At 45.4% G+C, this 21778-nt stretch overlaps 1 protein-coding gene across 3 annotated transcripts in view; it reads right to left on the minus strand.

Moving 5' to 3' along the window:
• Window positions 1–495: 495 nt before the first annotated feature.
• The window catches only part of NECTIN3 (nectin cell adhesion molecule 3), a 140345-nt gene continuing 119062 nt past the window's right edge, over window positions 496–21778 (minus strand). The window contains exons 8-9 of one of the 3 annotated variants that reach the window (XM_075542548.1): window positions 9155–9217; window positions 496–8416 (exon numbers count right to left, since the gene is read on the minus strand). In XM_075542548.1, the coding sequence (XP_075398663.1) occupies window positions 8234–8416; window positions 9155–9217 (246 nt within the window). In that variant the 3' untranslated portion in view covers window positions 496–8233. Of the gene's footprint in view, window positions 8417–9154; window positions 9218–12189; window positions 12295–21778 lie in introns of those variants that run through there. The other 2 variants (XR_012782884.1, XM_075542550.1) reach the window with 2 other exon arrangements.

The raw sequence follows: 21778 nt of genomic DNA on the forward strand, positions 1-21778 counted from the left end.
GATACCTGTCGGGGCTGGTCCACAGTTGGAACTGGGAACCAACTAGTTCTTCTTTTGGCATGTGCAAAAATAAAACAAGTTTCAGTACTGCTTGAGACATGTAGGTAATTTTGTTACTGATGTTTAAGTCTTTTTTTTTAAAGTTTGAATAATTTTTATTGTTCCACATTTTCCTCCACTCCATGCAGGACCTTCTATTGTGGTCCCTTTTAGAACAGTTGGCAGTGATAGATGGGCATCACATAGTTTTCCATTAGTCTCTTGGAATGTTGTGTCCATGCATGCTTGCTTTTCTAATGTTTAAGTCTTACCTTGAAGAAAGATATAGGAACAGAAACTTAAGAATTGCTATAGGAACGTATTTGTAAAAACCCTGAATGCATTGTCTGCTACATCTGTGTGCCCATTGCCTGCAATGATGTTATTGATTTTTAAGTTTTTATGTATTTTAATCATCATTAACTCTCCGAGAACAATGTCAATGAAGAGGCTTACTTGACTTTAAGAAAACACCTTTATTCAGAACAAGTAAAGAGCCATATACTTCCCAAACTGCAAAAATATGACAATTTCTGGTAACTTAAAAATAAAGAATATCTAAAAACAGCACATAACATCTACTATTTCTTATAAAATCTTAAATTCAAAGCTATTCATCATCTTACTTCTGTACTTTCCTACACTTGAGCTGGAATGCCCCTTCCCACCCTACCACTTAATTCAACGCCTTCCTATTTAACACTTAAAATACCAGTGAACCGAGAAGTGTACATTTAGGAGAAAATACATACTGCAGATCCCTTACCCTACGCATGAGAACAAGATAGTGCGAAGGAACGAGGAATGAGCTTTCAGGATCCAAGGAGAACAAGGTTAGCAAATCATCTAGGTAAATATTCTGAATACGATTCTACTTGGCTACTCTCCAGAGTGTTCTGTGTGCGATTATATGGTACAGGGTATTTGCAAAACGCTTTTCACCATTTCTTATTCAGATTTCACCACATCCAGGGGCTGGGCAGTTGAGAAATGAACCTCAGTGCAGCCTGGGGGAAGCAAGGCTCATGGTGAGACAGGCAGAGCCACTGGCGATCTCATCAGCATCTGCCTCCTCCAGGGAGGAGGCAATGCCGCATTGAGGACACTCATTTGCTTCTTGAGCAGCAGCTGTGTGAGAATGTTTGGCCCAAGTAACATGCTCAGAGGCTGGACAAGGAAGAGAGGGCAACGTCAGCGGGGACAGGGTTAACGAGGAAGTGGAAAACCCGTGTAAGACTCTACTCAGACAAAGATCCCTTTTCTGAAATAAAGATGGCAAAAGGATAGGGGAAAAAATATAATCGCTATGGGGTTTCTCATTTCTGGGTCAACGGGTTTTTAGCAAATCACTTTTCAAAGTAGGGCTTCTCTTGAAGACATCTTATCCCCTCTCCCTTGCCCTGCAAGACCCCTGTGAGGCAGAGAGCGCTCACGGAAGGGGGGTGCTGAGAAATAAAGAAGCTGAGAGGTGGAGGCCACAGGGAGAGGGAGCAGACAGTATAACTTAAAGCAGGGACTTAGAAATAGAAACAGAAGGTGGACAATAAATAGGACTTTTCTGAATGAACAAGTGGAATAATCCAGGGATCCAGTAGCAGCACCAGCGACTTGCTTTTTGTTTTGTTTTGAACAAAGGGCTTGCACCTTCAAGTGCTTAAGGAAACCTAAGGTGACAAATGCTAGTCTGGGTAGCGAAATGCTCAACTAGAGGAAATATTCACAAGAAGCTCTCCTAATGCCACGTGAAAAAGCAGAGGCACAAATAGGCCACAGTGTGAGCACGCATAAAACCATGCATTCATGGGGGGACTGCTGCCTCTAGGTAAAATGTGATGGGCCTGAGAGGAACTTAAATTCAGTCTGGCTGATGTTCTGGGGTACATTTAAAAGAAAACAACTGGTCATTATTGGAAATCAAGACAACGATGTCCATTCGCCTGGAACATCCTGTGCATCTGGAGGCTTCCCGGGCACACTGTGAGTGTATTGTGGGCAATTACAAATATCTGAAGTACATCCCTCACCTTGGGAGGAAACGACATAAAACACCCTGTCCCGGTTGTCGGACACACTTGTAGTAAGCCAGGCCATAGTTCTGGGGCAGTGTAGCAAAGCTGATGTTCTGGATTCCCAGGGAGGCTTTCCCTCAAGGTCTCCACTGACTGACTTTCACAGATCAGGCCCACACGCTGATGATAAATATAGCCACTTTCTGTCATGACACCAAGGATCCTGCTGAGCCCCCGGGGGCCAGATCATAGAAATGTTAAATGATAGCGCTGGGAAAAAACCTCAAGAGGACAACTGTTTGGTCTCCTGCCTCTACCAGCCATTTGTTGCCGGGGAGTTAATTGCAACTCATGTATGTCAGGGTAGAATGATGCTTTATAGGGTTTTCAAAGGCACATATTTATTCCACAGGTAGACTGACCGGGCTTTCTTCCCAGGCACCTCTGGCAAGACTCTCTCTTAATAGAGAACACCTCACTGTCACTGAATTCATTTAGACTCATAGGAACCCTGCAGGGGTTTCCGAGGCTGCAAGTCATTGCAAGAGCAGAGAGCCTCATGCTTCTCACGTGCAGCGGCTGATGGGTTTGAACTCCTGCCCTTGTAGGTGCCAGTCCTACACCTAAGCCTGTGCCACTTCCGATCCTACAACCTTTCAATTAGTAGCTACCCCTTAGCTATTTGGTCCCTCGGGGCGGGGGGTTGGGTGGGTGGCTCCCACCTCTAGTGGGACTGTTACAGGGCTGGCTTTTGTGGAACGAAGATTGTTCAGGATGGCAAATACTTTCCTAATCGTGTTAGGGTTAAGGGCATTCCTGTGTCCACTGACACACCTCCTGGGTAAACCCTGCACAGTGGTAACTGAAAACCAGAATGTTCTAGAATGGGAACCTTCTCCCTGTGTTAGAAGTTTTAGAAGGAGCTCCTACATCATAGTTCCTACCGACAATGCATGGTAAAAGCTTTTCTCATGTCATCTCAATGTTGATCTTTTTTATTCTAGTTTCTTTAGCTTTACCCCGAATTAACCTATCCAATTGATATCTGAGTAGAAAAGACTAACCAACTCATGAATGAAAATGGAGTAGGGGTAAATCTAATATTTTATGGATTTAGGCTAGCAGAGAAAATACTTGTTCGAGTCTACCCAGAGGTGCTTGAAAGGAGGAGCCTGCGTATCTGCTTGTGAAAGGTCACATGGTCTTAAAAAACCTAAAACCTGGCAGCTTTGGTTGATCCAACGAATCCGAGAATCTCCCTGAGTACAAAATCAATGGCAGTGAACTTGCTTCCATTGTTTATATTTTCCTCCCCTACCTCTGCTTGTACTCTTCTAAAAATCTTCTGCTTAAAAAAAATAAATCAAGGAGACAGTCTTTACCCTCGTAAAGATTTTAAAGAACTTCTGACTGATAATTAATGCAATGTGTGTGAGTGTGTGTGTGCACACTGGCTATAACATGCATTTTCATAGGCAGACTAAGCTAAAAATGCTAAGATTTGGCCATAAGTGAAGATTCCACATGACAACTGTACACTACGGTAGAGCAAACGTCTCCCGCTTGCACTTGGCTATGCTTAAAATTAGGTCATGTTGCAACTTTCCTGTTCCGCGGACTTCTCTCCAGGGATACAGTGCGCTAAATGCCGGCAAGGGCATGGGCACCGAGACGCAGCCCTCAGTAGCAGATTCACAGGCATTTTCCCATTCGTCATCTTCTTTCATCCTCACCACAATGCTGGCAGGGAAGACATTCTAATCTCTGCTCTGTGGACCGGGCGACTGCTGCCCACTGAGGTTCAGTGGCTTGTCTAAGTCTTCATAGCTAGCCAGTGGTGGAGCCAGGGGCAGAACCTGGCTGGCCTTTTGATTCCCAGTATAACGTGCTAGCGTCTGCATCCCAGGAATAAAGACTTGGAAAGAAACAGCCCCACGGCATACAGAGAGCAGCGCCTAGAAGCCAGCACAGGCGGAGAACGACTACACAAGCGAAAACCAAGCTGACTTTTACAGTCAAAGAGAAAAGGCTATGGACGCCCCTAGGTTCCCTCAGGCAGGGTTCCCAACCTTCCAATGCTGTGACCCTTTAATACAGCTCCTCATGTGGTAGGGACCCATATGTGGGCAGGTCTGTATGGAGCGGTGTCTGCGCTCCGAAGACCATCGGAAATATGGTCTTGGGCGACCCCTGTGAAAGGGTCGTTTGACCCCCAAAGGGGTTGCGACCCACAGGTTGAGTGAGAATTGCTGCCCTAAAGGCACACAAGGCCACAGAAATTAATAAAGGAGCCCTGTCATTTAGTTTGCAGCACATTTTAAAAGCATCTAGCACAGCTGTTCTCAACCTGTGGGTTGCGACCCTCTTGGGGATCGAACGACCCTTGCACAGGGGCCGCCCGATTCATAACAGTAGCAAAATGACAGTGATGAAGTAGCAATGAAAATAATGTTATGGTGGGGGGGGGGGTGTCACCACAACATGAGGAACTGTATTCAAGGGTCACGGCATGAGGAAGGTTGAGAACCGCTGATCTGGCAATGTGCCAGATCACTCCTTAGAAGCGAAGATGGTAAGATTTGTATCTCACATGCTTTAAACACAGGAGAGAAGAGCCTGCTTCTTGGGAAAGGACGTCATGCTTGTTAAAGCCGAGGGTCAGAGAAAAAGAGCAAGATCCCCCAGGAGTCTGGCGTCTCCCCCACAGCAACGGGCTCAAAGGCAGCCACCAGGGTGAGGACAGCACGGGGCTGCTCTGTGGGTTGTTCTGTTGTACAGGAGGTGGCGGTGAGCGCAGGGTCAACTAGCCAACAACAACAACAACAAAACACCTGTGTGAGGTATGGGGAAGCCTGGCACCAGAAGGAATCTTCTATTATGTGCCCAAGAGCATGGGCGACTTTAAAAATCAGAACTTACCAGAAGGCCAGAGTTAGGGAAAAGCCTCATAGAGATGTGAAATCACCCCCATGTGAGAATTCATTTAAATCCCAAGCACATGTATCTGGTCAGCCCTAGGGGGTACAGATGCTTCATTCTGGTGCCGTGTGCCAAGGGCCTGGCAGCCACACACTCCCGAGGCTGGGGCTGCCCACTGCACAGACAATACCGCTGCGCATCTCAGATGGCATGCCCACTTCCCCTTGCAATGCTGAGCTGCCAGCACGAGTGGATAAGTGTTCTGGGGATTTATTTCTATTTCAGTGCGTTTCAGCGATCCAGTTAAGGGGAGAGTATCTAATATCAGCTATGGATTATAGCCCTAAGCCTTACTCATTGACCTTTACGGCTCTAACTTCCAAATTTAAATGGTCATCGCCAAGTAGTCTAAGCTCCAAATTTAGAGATCCACAGGCTAATTTTGGATGGCATTTTTTTGTGTGTGTGTGTGTGAGGGGGCTAGCTGATCAAATCCCTTTAAAGCTCCTTTCTATTCAGCTGAGTATTTAGAGAGAACACATGGGAGGCGCCAGGTCAAGCTATTACTATACATAGCTCACATGACCCAAGGAAGGGGCCCCCGGCTATAAAACCTCTGCATTTGTTAAAGAGAGATCATACACAGAGGGAAAGGCGATACTGGACTAGCTAGCTACAAGAGGTATCTACATCTTAAAATTGCATTTCCATAAACATCTCACTGCTCTCAAGTTGACTCCTGACATATAATGACCTGGGAGGACAGAGCAGAACCGTCCCTTTGAGTTTGCCAGACTATCCATCTTTATGGGAGTAGAAGGCCTCATCTTTCCCCTTAGAGCAACTGGTGGGTTTCAACTGCTCACCTTCGCTTAAAAGCAGTCACCAGGGCTAAGATGGAGAAATCTCTATAGTGGGGTGGGTGGTGAGGCTCTGAGGAGAGAACAAAGGCTCTGGAGACCTGGTGCTTCCCAATCTTTCCCAGGAGTAAAATAAGCAGGATCATAAAAACCACCCCCAATTCCTGAGGCATGCTCCAAGACCTCTGCAGTGTCTTACCAAAAAGGTTAAGGGCTGACTACAAGCCAAGAAGGCTGGTGGTTCAAACTCACCTAGAGATGCCTTTGAAGAGATGCCTGGCCATGGCCTTGAAAACCCTGTGGTTCCACTCTGCACACACGGAGTCACCACAAGTCCTGGGACCCTGACAGTTACGAACAAGAGTGTGGATGAGGTCCCCACACCATTTCCTCAGTAACCAGGGCTCATCTGAGTTCGACCCCCTGCAGAGAATTTGCCTTTCCACCCGAGTTACGTGAGAGTCACCTACAGATCTTGTTAAGTGGGGGGTGGGAGGGGTGAGTAAGTTGCCAGGATTCTCACACCTTCAGTTGCCCTAACTCATGAATGGGATCCCAAGTCAAACTGTCTAATGCCCTGTACCTGTGCCAGCGCGTTACAATGGGCAGTGTACACTGGGGTAGCGTGGTGATTCAGCCACGAGGGTCCTTGGAATTGACCCTTTGATTCCACGTAACCAAAACCATAAAAATGGCCAATTACCACGCAGAAGCATTTGCTTGAGATGTAAGCATGTCCTAGGGTGGTTGGTGCCGGTGACCATGGTACGACTGTAAAACAGCCTGGAGAACCTGCCCGAGAAAGCACAGGCCACGTAAAAATAAACCAGTGTCAATGGATCAGGAAAGCACATTTGGTGTCCGATTAGAGATCGTGTTAATATGCTCCTGTCCCCTTGAAATTTCTATGGGAAATGTGAACTATTTTATTTGGCTGCTTATGACCCCCTGTCCCAGTATGTGACAAGTTTTGGGTATTATCTTTTATATATTTTTAAGTAACTGTGATATACCTCTAATTCTTCAGGACACAGGAAAACACTGCTTTCTGTAAGATGTTCTTCAGGGAAGAGTGAGGAGAGATTTTGCTAGGGAGCTTAAGCTCCCCCTTCTCTGCTCGCCCCACCATAATTGTTACCCTCCTCAGTCTCAGCTACGACAAACTGGCAAAGACGGGCGAGCAAGCTCAAGAGTCATTTGCAGTGTTGTGGGATCGACTAGTAGGCAAATCGCCGTGTTTCCTTTTTAGCAGAATATTCGCTTTGCTCTTGCTGACACCCGGAGGAGGAACCAAGGCCCACAGGAGGGCTTCGGTACAGAGGCCCTATTCAAGTGGAATTTGTTCCTTCCTCTCTCCTCTTTTCAAAATCTCCACCTGCCCTTTAAAAGCAGGCGCTATTTCCTGGCGAGGTTCCAGCAAGCTTTTCTGAGGTAGAGAAAGCACGCATGGTAAGTCGTCTGAAGAATGCAGAAAGGTAGCTAATGCCTTTGTGGGGAGATTAGTTGGAGAGAAGTTTCGATCGTGAGAGCTGAGCTTGCCGTGCAGAATACTAGAGGAGGAGGAGCAAGGCTGAAGGCTGCCTTCGCTTAGACAGGGCTGGCTTTGAGGATTGAACAGGTGGGAAATACGCTAATCTGTGTAACAAAGACGAGGACTGTGGGAACCTGGCGGGGCCAGAGGACAACCTTTGTTAGCACACAGGTAATGGAGAGTTAGTTGATAACAACGAGAAATAGGTGTTCTCCAGGACCCCAGACCCCAAGCAAGAACATGGACCACACCATCAGAAGAGTTCAAAGCAACCAACAGACTGAACGTTTAAACTGCCAGTGTTTTGAGGGGTGGGGGTCGGAGGGGGAATCTGGCAAAACGGGGTTTGTCTTCTCCCTCAGGCGTGTATTTGTCCACGGGTATTGTAATGATATTATGCATGACTGGAAATGCCAAATGGCTGTGAAATAATGCGCTGAACGGATTCTGAACTAATTTCCCTGCCTGTTTGAATTCTAGATGAACAGGCTAGCCTACCTGAGACCCAGGGAGGTTAACATGCCAGTGGGGCCTGCTCTTTCTAGAGAACCACGGCACTTGTCACAGACGGATGCTGGACTTTTAAAGGAAACTGCCACCGTGGGCCAAACGGTAGCAGCTGAACACCATTGCCCCGGGAACACACACAGCTCCATGCTCGAGTTCACCAACGCAGCTGGTGGCGCAGAAACCCCCAACAAAGCCAAGAGATTCACTGGCTCCACGTCATTCATCAAGGCTTGCGATACACTCAGATGGAGATTGCTTTATGTGAGCGAGAGTAAAATCATCACGGTTGGCGGCCTCCTCCGTTTCGCTCCTCCATCTAGGAATAAACATTTGTTAGTACATCCACTTGGGGAAAAAGAGGAAAATCACACATAATGTTCTCGTGGGTTGATGTAGACTGGCTCGGGGTCTTCGTCGTTGTGATGATGTTTGCCGGGGCTCCAGTCTGGGTAGCACAGCTCATTGTAGAGAGGGTACATCTGATGAATTCCATCTCCCCCCACTGGATTCTCATCTTCATAGTCACACCTCCTGCTACTTGGTCCCTTCTACAAAAGAGAGAGAGAAAGAGAGAGAAATCCAAACACTGCTGACAGGCGAGGGTATAATCCACAACCGTGTGTGAGTCCCTCCGTTATTCTCCCACAAGCTACCGAATGGCAAGGTGAAATCCAGTAATTTAGGGGATTACTTGTTGCTCACATTGCCTTGAGTAAGAGGGCCTCAGCCCTAAATTCCAAAGCATGGCTACATGGCCACTGTTCTCAATTTGGGGTTTTAAAACTCTGGAGCTCATGTTGGCTTGGGTGAGCTAGAGCACAAGATTGTGACCTTGAGGAATCTCTCAGCGAGCCGCCAGCTGGGAGTGAATACAGAAGATAATCCCGGGAATTAGACGAAACAGACGAAAATGAACAGAAGCCTCATGATTCCTCTCCGGGTCACGAGGGAAGAACACAGCGAAATGAAGTTGCATTTGATGCCAGGTCTGGTAAGGATGAGCATCAGCAGCCCCACAAACACATCCTTCTGTGTTGGCCTTTCTCCCTCCCTCGGGGTTCACTGTGGGCCACAGCTGATGCCGACTGCGGCCTGGGGAATTCCCCATGATGCTCTGCAGTGTCTTTAACTAATGAGATGAATTAACAGTGGCAGGAAGGCCTAAGATCTTTACCAAACCATACTGGAGACATTCAAACAGGGGAGAAAGGAACACCATGACTCTGGCGGAAATCAAATGATACGTTAGCAAGCACGCTAGCCACCAGCTCGGCCATGTTACTTACAGAGTGCTGAAGACTGGCGACTTCTCTTTCTTTGAATGGAGTCTGTACAGGCAAGCGTTCAGCCTGGAGAGAGAAAACATAACAGGCCTAGTGGGTTAAGTCATGGCACAGACCACCATACCAGCCCACCTACAACCTTAAGAGCCAAGACTTTAAAGAAGCAAACAGCTCTTGCTTCCAATGTCCACAAACTAAGCAAAGGGTTGTGGGTGGCAGCTACAGCTCTTGATTTTCCCGCCCTCTCTGGATCTTCTGAAACAAACAAATAAACAAACTTGCACAGAGCGCCTGCAACAAAGGGAAGACTGCCTCCTTCCTGTTCTCCTGCCAGAGGTCGGATGCTTTGAGGAGGCTTTGGAAAGAACCGAAGAGCCATTCTTTGTCATCTTTATTCAGGTAAGTGGTCATCCTTCTTCTCCTGCCTGCTCCTTCACTGTGCCCTGCCTGCCCGGATGATAAAGATGATCCATCCTTTCAAACCCTAAGAAGAATTGTCCATGGAAGAAATTTCCTCTGGTTTATTTATCAACACTCACTACCATTACCTACTCCTTGAAGCCCCGCCCAGCATCCTCTGGGAGGTACCAAGAAACAGCACCCCCTCAACGCCCCCAAACTGAACTCACTGCAAAATTCCACCTCAATCCTTCAGGACAGGGGGTAGAGGTGCCCCTACTCTGTTTCAGAGGTTGCAAGTCTTTATCCTTAACTCATAAGGCCATCAAAGCTCCCTGGGGAGGGACAAACTCACTGACACCAAGTAGATTCTGATTCAAAGTGACCTTCCAGGGCAGAGGGAAACGGCCCCTGTGGGTTTCCCGGACTTAAACGCTCTGTTGGAGCAGAGCCCTCACCCTTCCTCCCCAGAGGGGCTGGTGGTTTCAAACGGCTGAGTCTGAGGTCAGCAGCCCCGAGTGGAACCCACTGCACCTTCGGGGTTCCTGGCTTGAGTTCAGTTCCTCTCCTGTGCATTGTGATTTCAGAGCATTTATAAACGACTCGATGATTTGTTTACTGGCCTCCTTCCCTAGATCCCAGTGCTGCTTGGAATATTTTACCAACATCTCCATAATCCTAATAGTAATTCTCGGAAGACACCAGTTGTGTTGTACAGAACACTAGAGCTACAGCTCAGAGTGGTTAAGTAAGGTGTTAGGCCAACAACTGATAACTAGTGGCTTTAATTGAAAGAGCGTTGTCTAATTCCAAATCCTGTATGTGTATATCCCTGTTGCTGCATCTAGAAAATAGATGTTGAATACCTTGAGAATGACTAGATATCTCAGCCACGTGAGCACATGTGTCAGCGTGCTATGTAGTAACTTTGCTCATTCTGTCCTTTGTGACTACCCATCCGTCATAGACTAAAGTTATTCTTTATTCTACAAGTTCTATCTGTAGTTCCCAAAGTATCAATTTATTCCCTGTTTTCCTATTGCTTCTTGTTTAGACCTCTATTACCACACATGTCTTCTGCCTTGTTTTATAGTCTGATCACTGTATTGCTCAGTCCCAGTAAACAGGGAGCCTTTCTTCACCATCCAACTCCACCCTCATCCCCTGGCCTGGAGTTCTAGGATAGTAAGACACCAGCAGTTACATAGTGAAGTGACCGGAATCTACTTACCAAATCTCCAAATTTCGTGGCAGGCGTATACATACGATAAACCACCTATAACAAATGTGTCCCCCTGTTACATTCAGCATGATTCTAGGGTGCTTTCTACCTGACCAGTAGATACGAAGGGTGCATTTGATAGAAGTTCAAGGTAGGCATAGCTTCCTAAATGTGTGGAGGGTCTTGTAGAACCCTGTGCTCACAAGGCCCGTACTTGGGATTCCGTGTTCAGCATTTGCCACCTTAAACTTGTGAATTATTTTAAATCTGTGTCTTCTAAGTGGTCCAACAAGGAGCCCAGGAAATATAGTAGATTGAGCTTTGGGCTTCTCCCCATGGTCGGCAGTTCTGCCCCACCAGCTGCTCCACAGATGTGGCTGTCTACGGAGTCACTGTACTCATTCTTTAGGGTCCCTGTGAGTCAGAAGTGACTCGGAGACGGTGGAATTCAAGTGGTCTGCTGGGACAGTGGAGCACATCTCCTGAGGTCAGCAGCAATCAACCTCTCTGCTATAGGTTCTTAGCCACTCGGCCCCAAGCTTGGGGCCCCTGTCCATGCTGACCTCCCTCCCCTTCCTGCCGCACCCAGTGCCGAGGGCTGTCCTCACAGCATTGTGGGCACTGCTTTAGGGAAGGTCTGGGTACACTGTGCACCCCCTGCCCACATCTTGGCACATCTGGCAGGAGGGCAGAAGTGAGAACTCAGTGAGGGTGAATTCTCACCCACCTTAGGACCAGATACCTGGTCCTGCTCGCCTGGTCATCCTAATTTTCAAATAAGGGGCCCTGCATTTTCGCTTTGTCTTAGGAAGGTGGTATGGATCTAAGAGTCCTGGGGAGGAGAGAAACATGAAAGCAGATCTTAAAAGGAGCACTACCTTCCCTGTCCTTGTTGTTTCTGATCACTCCTATCACCGTTCCCTTTCTGGACCATTGAAAAAGGACTCACTAGCATTCCTGCACTGAGGGGAGTTTAAAAGCCCCCTGTAGAAAGGATGGGGCAGGGGCTCTCTAAGCCACTGACGAGTTATAATCCACTCTTGCTTGAAGAAGTGTCAGGATGTCTTGCAAAATGAGCTCTTATTTGCAAACGGATTTCTCCCGCTCCAGGTAGGCCCTGCGTCACACCAATAAAGCACCAAGATCTGTGTTGATTTTTTAGAAGGGAAAGGTAGTCAAACCCATCAGAGCACACGTCTTCTTTTATAAGCATCCAGGAGCCAAAGACAAACACATGTTCACAGCGAGCTCACACCGTTTTCTTCAGTAGCCCCACGGGGATAAGTGTGTGAATTGATTTTCAACATTGATACTTCTGTTGAAGGGCGAAGCTCTTCAAGTTGTGTTCTTGGCCACCTCGGTGTCTATGAAGGTGTAGATAGTGTTCCCCCAAACGGTAGTCCTTTCTGTTCCATGCTGAACAATCATTTCTTCAGCCACAACTTCTGTTCACTCGTGTGGATGAGTGAAAACAAAGTAGAAAAGACTTCACCATGAAGCATGAGTCCTTCCCGCTGGTGTGCTGTGTATGGAAAGCAGGGGTTTGGTCACTTGCTAGGGAGTATCTCAAAAGAGAAGATTTGGCCGGAAGATATAGTGCCTGGGGTCTTAAAGGCTTGAAGGTAAACAACGGCCATCTAGCTGAGAAGCAACAAAGCCCAAATGGAAGAAGCACACCAGCCTGTGTGACCACGAGGTGTCGAGGGATCAGGTAGCAGATACCAAATAACAAAAAATCATCATTGTGTGCTCACCTTCCCACACAAACGCTGAAGAATAATGTGTGCATAAGTTAAGTGTGGTGAAAAAGGCTGATAGTGCCTGACTATCAAGAGATATAGTGTCTGGGGGCTTAAAGACTCGAAAGCAAACAAACGGCCATCTAGCCCAGAAGCAACAAAGCCCACATGGAAGAAGCACACCAGCCTGTGTAATTACAAGGGGTCAAAGGGTCCAGGTATTAAACACCAAAGAGCAAAAAAATTTATAATTGTGAATGAGGGGGTTGCGGGGTGGGGACCCAAGGCCCATCTGTAGGCAACTGAACATCCCTTTGCAGAGGGGTAGTCGGGAGGAGACGAGTCACTCAGGGTGCAGTGTAGCATTGATGAAACACACAACTTTCCTCTAGTTCTTAAATGCTTCGCCCCCCCACCCCCACCATCATGATCCCAATTCTACCTTACAAATGTGGTTAGACCAGAGGATGTACAGTGGTGCAGAAAGGAACTGGAAACACAGGGAATCCAGGACAGATGAACCCCCTCAGGACCAGTGGTGAGAGTGGCGATACTGGGAGGGTGGGGGAAAGGTGGGGTAGAAAGGGGGAACCAATTAGAAGGATCTATATATAATCTCCCACTGGGGGAATGGACAAGAGTAAAGTGGGTGATGGGAGATGTTGGACAGTGTAAGATATGATAAAATAATAAGAATTTATAAATTAACAAGGGTTCATGAGGGAGGGGGGAGTAGGGAGGAAGGGGCAAAATTTGAGGAGCTAATTCCAAGAGCCCAAGTGGAAAGCAAATGTTATGAGAATGATGGGCGCAACAAATGTACAAATTTGCTTGACGCAATGGATATAGATATGGATTACGAGACCCCAATAAAATGATTTTTAAAATTGCCGATGGCAATATTTCTACATATCCATTTAATAAAATGGACGTATGGATTGTTATAATATATGTAAGAGCCCACAATAAAATGCTTTATTAATAAAAAAATTGAAATAAAAAATGTAAGCTGAGTAGAAAAGAAATTAGTTTTCTCTCTGGTTAAGATCAGTATTTGGTCATCATCAACGAGGCACAGTGACCATCTTTGAGGCACTGCAAGCCATTATTCATGAGTAGAACAATGGAAAATACAGGATATTAATGAAGCCAATATTAAAGAAATAGTCACAGGAAACTACACAGGCAAAAAACCCCCAAAACCCAACCCTCCCATTCCCCGCCAAAAGGGAAAAAACAAACATTGTCTGCTTCTTTCCATACAAAGAGATTTCAAAGGGTTTCACGAATAGCACTGCTTTTTTCTCCCATTCAAAGAGATTGCTCCCATTCCGTTGATTCTGACTCATGGTGACTTCGTGAGAGACAGAGGAAAGCTGCCGCAGGGTTCCTTCTTTCAGGTAGTCAGACCCTGCGCATCTGATAGCAAACAATGGAGAGACATGCTAGTGGGACACTAGTGAGACTTGCCATGCACGACGACTGCACCATCATCATTTAGAAAAGCAGCGGACTTCTTCTTCACCTGCTATCCTAAATCTTCCCTATCCATCAGGCGACCCCGTGACTTTTGTAACTGAACAATCAATCACGTTATTTATAGAGACAAGTGCCTGGCCGACCCTGGAGACGGCCTTGTCTCGGGGAGCAGAGGCTACAGAAGAGTGATCCGCACGCACCCCTCCTTCTTGTGGCATTCAGCTTCTGGTACGATTTCGAATCCTTGGTTTTATATATTTGGAACTTAATCTACTGTGATAGTAGATGGGTATATGTGTTGTCTTCCTGGCCATCCACATATCACCTGGAATGTGGTACGGACTAACCTTAGTCAACGGCCATCGTATGGAGAAAAGGGTCACACACGTTTGTGGTTAACTGCCGTCAAGTCAGCCTCCAAATCATGAGCTCAGGTGGCAAAGAAATGCCGGAGAGGACCACCAGCGTTGGCTTTCTTTGGAGTCGCTGGGCGAGTTTGAACTTGCAACCTTTCCCGTTAGTAGCCAATTGCAAACCTCTTTCTTGCACCACCCAGGATTACATATGCTTAGTGCTTAATAGCGATGCACTGTAATACTCAAGCCGAGGGAGACACAGTTGAGGAGAGCGCTTCGAGAAGGTCCAGGAAACATGGAATAAAAGGTCATGGAATTTTTGCACACACTTTTGGAAGCCCCCTCACACATTATTCTATCATGTTTTCGGCTTTCCCTAAAAAGCCTTGGGATATGAGTCTGTCACACATAATCTGGATTTTCCTACTCACGCTTACTAGCTTACAGTGATTTCTACTGCGATGCCTTCACTTTCTTCATTTCCTAAATTCCGGCGGACTTTTCATGCTGGCGTCCAAGGCACTGAGAGCTCTTGCTCGGCAGGTTTCATTATTGGAGACCTTGGTAAACCCTTTACCTTCTACGACCTGACCGTAAACGGAAACCTCTTTTTACTACATATTGTATTTTAACCTGTTCCCCTGTGGATAATATTTTGAAATCCTCCCGACAATCTTTGGAGGTGTTAAGGTTTAGTGTCAGTGATCACAGAACTGGCCCGTGAAACTGCTGTGGAAAACCTTCAAACAAGAGCCTCATTTGGAACCTTTGTCCCTGTGACCAAATCTGAGCTCCTTTTGGACCTTGATCTGCAAACATAATCTCATTCCCCAAATGCTCCATACTGCTTTCCCTGACTCATTCCTCCCCTTGGCCCCATTTTCTGAATGCAATCTGTAAACATTAAACATTGTTTTTAAACATTCTACGTTCTCAAACTTTCCCTAAGTAGGTTCCCTCCCATTCTTTTTCTTTCTTTTTTTAAAAAAAATACTTTTATTGGGGGCTCATACAGCTCTTATCACAATCCATACATTCATCCAGTGTGTCAAACACATTTGCACATATACCGCCATCATCATTTTCAAAGCATTCTCTTCCCACTTGAGCACCTGATATGAGCTCCCCGATCCAATTCGTATCCCCACTTGACAGCAGCCTCTTCTAGAACTTTACAGCACAGCGAAAGCAGGATTTCTTCTCACTATCCTTATGTTAGGGCAAGAAGACCCTCACCAGGGAAGTCTTACACATCTCACCCCCTTTTCCTCTCACCACTCAAAGCATCACCTGGCAGCCCCACAAAGAACAAGGACCTTACATTTCAAACTCATCATTCTCGGCTCGTTCTACTTTAGCAAATCGCTTCCATGCCTACAAGAACTTCCAGATAATGTCCTATCTTTCAGATCTCTTATATTTCTGGCCAATGGGTCTTTCTTCCGGGCACATAAAACATGTTCAAACTTCTCCCACCTTAAAAAAACAAACAAAAACTGAAAACACACCTGTGAAACTTCTACTTCCTAAGTACCAAAAGGGCCTTTTATACTGCTTAGATCTTCAGCCTAATAAGACACCAACAGCTTGTTGCCTTCCTGCTAAAAGACCATTTATTTCTCTTCCTCGCTGTGACCCTATAGAAAAGGGTAGCACCGCTCCTTTGTGTTTCCTACACTGAAAAGCTCTACAGAAGCAGAAAGGGTCAGCTCTCTTCCATGGAGCGGCAGTGGTTTCAAACTGCTGACCTTGTGGTCGGCAGTCCAGCGCGTCGCCTACTCCACCCTCCACCAGGGCTCCTAGGTCCTAAGGTAGTCAGTGTGTAATGATGAGTCTGTGCCCCAATGATGTTCCCACTTTAAGTTCTTCCTGCGTAAATCACTGGATACATTTATAATCATTTGCGTTTTCATTCTGAGGGTAGGAGAGAATCCCAGAGTGTGTATTATATGAAGAATGAAAGAATGATTAGCATATTAATTACCTTGGTTTTGCTTGAAATCTTGGTTCGCTTAGAAAAATCACACAGGTTACTACACGCTATCCACTTCCGTCTATCTTTTTGCGTGTGATTTAAAATTTTTATTGTGAATTGGGAGCTTTAGAGAGCAGATCATCGGTTTTACCTTGAACGATTCAGACACTTTTTGTTTCATCTCATCGATTGCAAGCCTCTGGACGTACCATCGCGTATCCTACTACTCCGCTCATTTCCTCTCTCACGCCTCCTTCCTTCCGAACCTTGTCGTTGGGTAAGTACTGCCTGGCTGAGCTGGCATGCTGGATTTTCACGGTGTGTTCGCTCGCCTCAGAGAAGGTCTAGTGGTTGGTTTACAATTGAACCACGGGGAAGGGTCCAGTTACACACTGAGGGTGAACAAGAGCCAGAGTCTTGGGAGTTCAACTCATCTCCGACAGTTTGCTTATGTTATTTTGTATTACTCGTTTCTTGTTCATTCGCTCCCATGTGTGCTCATTATTCTACCCATTCCGCTGGAGGCCAAGGGGATATTGTTTTTGTTTGTTGTCGGAAACTCAGGTTAATGTGGAGGATTTGTGGTGACAGTTTCTTCCACCAGAGCCCAGGCGGAGTTTTCTGGAATGACTGGGTGACAGAACGTCCTGTTTGTTTCCCTGACCTGTGTCCTTGGGGCATGACCTGGAGTCCCATTCCCTGTATCTGCTCTCTACAAGATGCTCTGCATTTGTTGGTGTTGCCTCTCTCTTTCAGTCTACACGTTCAGAAGACCTTTTAAAAATTCCATTCCACCAACGGACCTTGTCCTACTAATGCTTCATCTTTATGCTTACAAGGGACACATCTGTCCTTCTGCTTCCCGCTGGGACACAGGACCAGTACCAGACTATCTCCTTTGCCATACACGACGAGAAAATTAGACAAAATGAACAAAACAGTTTCTAGACACTGAACAACTAGGCAGAACAGAATTGGGATTCTAGACATGACACACACACACACACACACACACACACACACACACACAAAGTAAGTCCATAAGAAGCAGCAAGAGGAAATAATCAAGTGTGGAACCAATAAAACGAACAAGAAACTTAGCAAATCAAAAATTGATTCTTTGTAAAGATTAATAAATTGATAAAGCCCTTAAGGGGGGAAATCAGTATCAAATGAAAAAAAAGTGACATTGTTACTGAACTCATATAAATTGAAATGATAATAAAACATTTTTTAATAATTGGATACCATTTACCTTTGACTACCTGGACAAAATGGACAGAAATCTTAGAAGACAAATTACCGAAACAGACACAAGAAGTGATAGATTATGAACAGCCCTACCACTGTTAAGGAAATTAAACTCCAAGTTAAAATTATGTTCACAAAGCAACTTGCAGGCCTAAATGGAATCACTAGTGAATGTTATCAAACATGTAAATGGATGGTATTACACTTCTATCAAACACGGAGCGAATACTTCCCAAATCCTTTTATGACGCCAGCTTCACTGTGATCCTGAAGCTAGAAAAAGGCATTTCACTAAAACTAATAAATGCTTAATTATAATACTTCAAAAGTGAGTGAGACTGTGTGGAACAAACTAGCCCTCAAAAGTAAGACACATGAACAAATGGTGGAAGGTTCAATGATTGGACTACATCTTAGCAAAAAACAGAAATGAAGTATAGATAAATTCAATAAAATGGAAGAATCTCTGAATCTCAAATCATCATACTGAGCAAAAGAAACCAGACGTACAGAGCTTTGATTTCAGTGATATAAAGTTATAGATTGCATATTGTTTTATATATGGTGGTAGGAATCACTATCACGGTTGGCTGAGGGAGGGTGTGCGTGAGTGCACATGCACGGGTGTATTTCATGGTCTGGAATCTCAGTCCTGTGATTCACGGTGGAACAGATGACTGCACTCTGTCCTCACATGCTTCACCAGGAAGTCGAGATCCTTGATAACACATTTTCTATTACTCTTACCTTGTTCATTTACTTCTGTGTGTGTGTGTGTGTGTGTGTGTGTGTGCTGTGGGTGGGTGTTGTGAGGAAATGATACAGGTGATGGAAGTGTTCTTGGTGGGCACGGGGTACTTATTGATGCTGATGGTCATTTCCATGAGTCAATTCCAACCCCGGAAGCCCCATGTCAGAGCAGTAGAGCAACTCTGTGGAGTTTTCCAGCCTGGTCACCCTTTCTTATAAGATAGGTTTGAATGGAATACTTAAATTTATTTCTTTCCTTGTCCCCCTTGTTCGAGGGCCTAGCTGCCCAGAGAGGTGTCAAACACAATGGTCATTTGGTGTAGGACAAGTCATTAAAAAAATTAATTATTGAACTGTATGATATGTGAATTATAAAATTGGGTTTATGTCTTGCAGTGATATAGCTTACACCTTAAAGCTCAATGTCCACCTCTTTTGTGAGCTGTCCTCAAGTCCGCCCTTGATTCATGGTGATCCTTCACACATCACATAAAACACTGCCTGGTTCTGAGCCACTGCCATGATTGGTTGAGGAGAGACCTGTTGCAGACCACAGCAGTAGATGGCCAGGCTTTTCTTCCTCATTAGTCTTCGCCTAGAAGTTCCACTCAAACTGCTCTAGCGGCACCATAGTAACATACAAGGCTCCACTGATGGTTCATGGCTGGGTAGGAGGTACCTATATCAGGAATCAAGTCCAGGTCTCCCCTACCAATGGGCCACCAGCAATCTGGAATCACATGGTAAGGTATAGTATAAAATCATGCACTTTATCTATAAAATAGAGTACTAAATATTTCATCCCAACATGGGAGCACCGGATCCTCCTCAAAAGCACAGAATTGTGTTGTTAGGCAACATCAAGTCAGACCCAACCCATAGTGAACCTATGCCCCGCAAAACCAGACACTGAAAAATCCCCACCATCTTTACAATTGCTCCTATGCCTGAGCCCAAGGATGCAATCATGTGTCACTTTATCTCACTGAGGGCTGTCTCCTTTACACAGCCCTCCCACTTTACGAAACACGCTGTCCTTCTCCAGGGACCGCTTTCTCCTGACAGTATGTCCAAAGCAGGCACGACAGAGTCTTGCCATCCTTGCCTCTAAGGAACAATCTGGTCGTACTTCTTCCCAAACAGATTGGTTTGTTTTTTGAGCAGTCAATGGTACATTCAATATTCTCCAGCACCACAATTCCAATGCATAGATTCTTCTTTGGGGTTCCTTATTCAATGTCCAACTTTCATATGCATGTCATGCAATGGAGAATACTATTCCTCAAAGTAACATCCTTGCTCTTCAATATTCTAGAGTTCTTTGTGCAGCAGAGTGACCTAATGCAATACATCTTTTGATCTCTTGACCACTGCTTCCATGAGCATTGATTCGGGATCCAAGCAAGACAAAATCCTTGACAACTTCAACCTTTCCTCCATTTATCACGATGATACTTTTGGTCCAATTGTAAAGATTTGGGTCTTGGTACAAGCCTTGATCTTCATCAGCAAGTGCTGACATTCCTCCTCACTTTCTGAAAGCAACGTTGTGTTTTCTGCATTTCAAGGCTGTTAACAAGCCGTCCTCCAGCCGTGATGCCGCACTCTTCTTCATCTAGTCCAGCTTCTCCGATGATTTACACAGCATATAGACTGACCGTGTATGGGGTGAACATACACCATGACACACACCTTTCCTGATTTGAAACCATGCAGTGATTCCTTTGTTCTGTTTTCACAACTGCCTTTTGATACAGGTACAAGTTCGGCATGAGCACAAGGAAGGGTTCCATAATTCCTAAACTTCTCAAGGTTATCCACAGCTTATTATGGGCCTCACAGCTGAATGTGTTTGCATGGTCAGTGAAACACAAGCACACATCTTTCTGGTAGTCTCCGATTTGAGCCTAGGCCCATCTAACATCAGCCATGATATCTCGTGTTCCGTGTCCTCTTCGGAATCTGGCCTAAATCTGATAGTTCCCTGTCTCTGGATTTCTGCAAATATTGTTGGAGGATCTTGAGAAATTTTACTTGTGTGCGGTATCGCTGACATTGTTCTATAGTTTGAGTATTCTGCTGGTCCACCTTTCATTGGAATGGGCAGATATGGATTGCTTCCAGTCAGTTGGTCAAGTTTTCCAAATTTCCTGGCACAGATTTGTAAGTGCTTCGAGGGCGTCATCAGTTTGTTGCAACATTGCAATTGGGATTCCGTCAGTTCCTGGAGCTTTGTTTTTGACTAATGCATTCAGTGCAGTTTGAACTTCTTCCTTCAGCACCACTGGTTCTTGTTCATATGCTATCTTCTGAAATGGTTGGCTGTTGGCTAGTTCTTTTTGGTACAGTGACTGTGTGTCTTCTTTCCGTCTTCTCTCGATGCTTCCTGCATCAGTCAGCATTTTGCCTACAGAATCTTTCAAAATTGCGATTCATGGCTTGAATATAATCTGGTCGCATTGTACTTCATGATGGATTTATCAAGCTCCTTCCTGACAATGTATTCCTGCTGACTGTGGTATTTTTGGCATAGTAAATCAAATGGTTTTCTGATTCAAAATGGCCAGTACCTGTCCATTGCAGCCCACTACTGCCTAGGATATCGAACTGCATGTGTTCCACTTCATTTGTGACCACTTCCAGTTTTCCTAAATTCATACTTCATACACTCCCAGTTCCAATCATTTGATTCTTGCAGCTGTTTTTTACTTTGCATCATGCCGCACCAGCAACTGAAGATACTGAAGGCTCTATCCTCATAGGCTTCAACCCAACTTATATCACCGTGGTCTGCGCCCCTCTTAAGAAATGAGCTTCCCTTCAGTCACATTTCGAGAATCCTTGGACCTGAGGGGCCCATCTGCTGGCAGTATCTCCCACAATGTCCAGTTTGCTTTCTGAACACTCGGGATTTGACAATGCGCTGGAGCTATGCATACGGCTTTCAATGGCTTCTTCCTCTGAAGTGCGAGCTGAATGCTTATTTGCTGTCTCTGTTAGTCTGCAGGCTCCGCTGGAACCTGTTTACTCTGGGTAACTGCAGACATTTGAAACACCCTCGACAGCTTCCAGCATCACAGTAACACACAAGCCACCAGAGTAGGACAAACTGACAGACAAGTGGTGGACAGAATTACAGCATCCTAGTTGTTGAAAATGTTGTCTTATCCAAAGGAAAGACACTGTTCCTTCTTATTGTTGGTAAAGAAATCTCATTATTTCTAACAAGGATGCATGCATTCTAGATATTAATTTGTCAAAGTGAAATTGGATATGACACATTTTAATGAAATTTCTTATCTTGGTTTATAGTCTTACTTAATCCTTGTATTCAAATACACAGAAAGTGATACTTCACCTAAACTGCAATATGTATGCAAAGTGAGGTATTGAATTAAAGTAGACAGAGGATAAAGGTGATGGAAAATTATTTGCAGGCCAGCTAAACACCAATAC

Source organism: Tenrec ecaudatus, chromosome 2 (genome assembly GCF_050624435.1).
Source record: "Tenrec ecaudatus isolate mTenEca1 chromosome 2, mTenEca1.hap1, whole genome shotgun sequence".
Taxonomy (NCBI): Eukaryota; Metazoa; Chordata; class Mammalia; order Afrosoricida; family Tenrecidae; genus Tenrec; species Tenrec ecaudatus.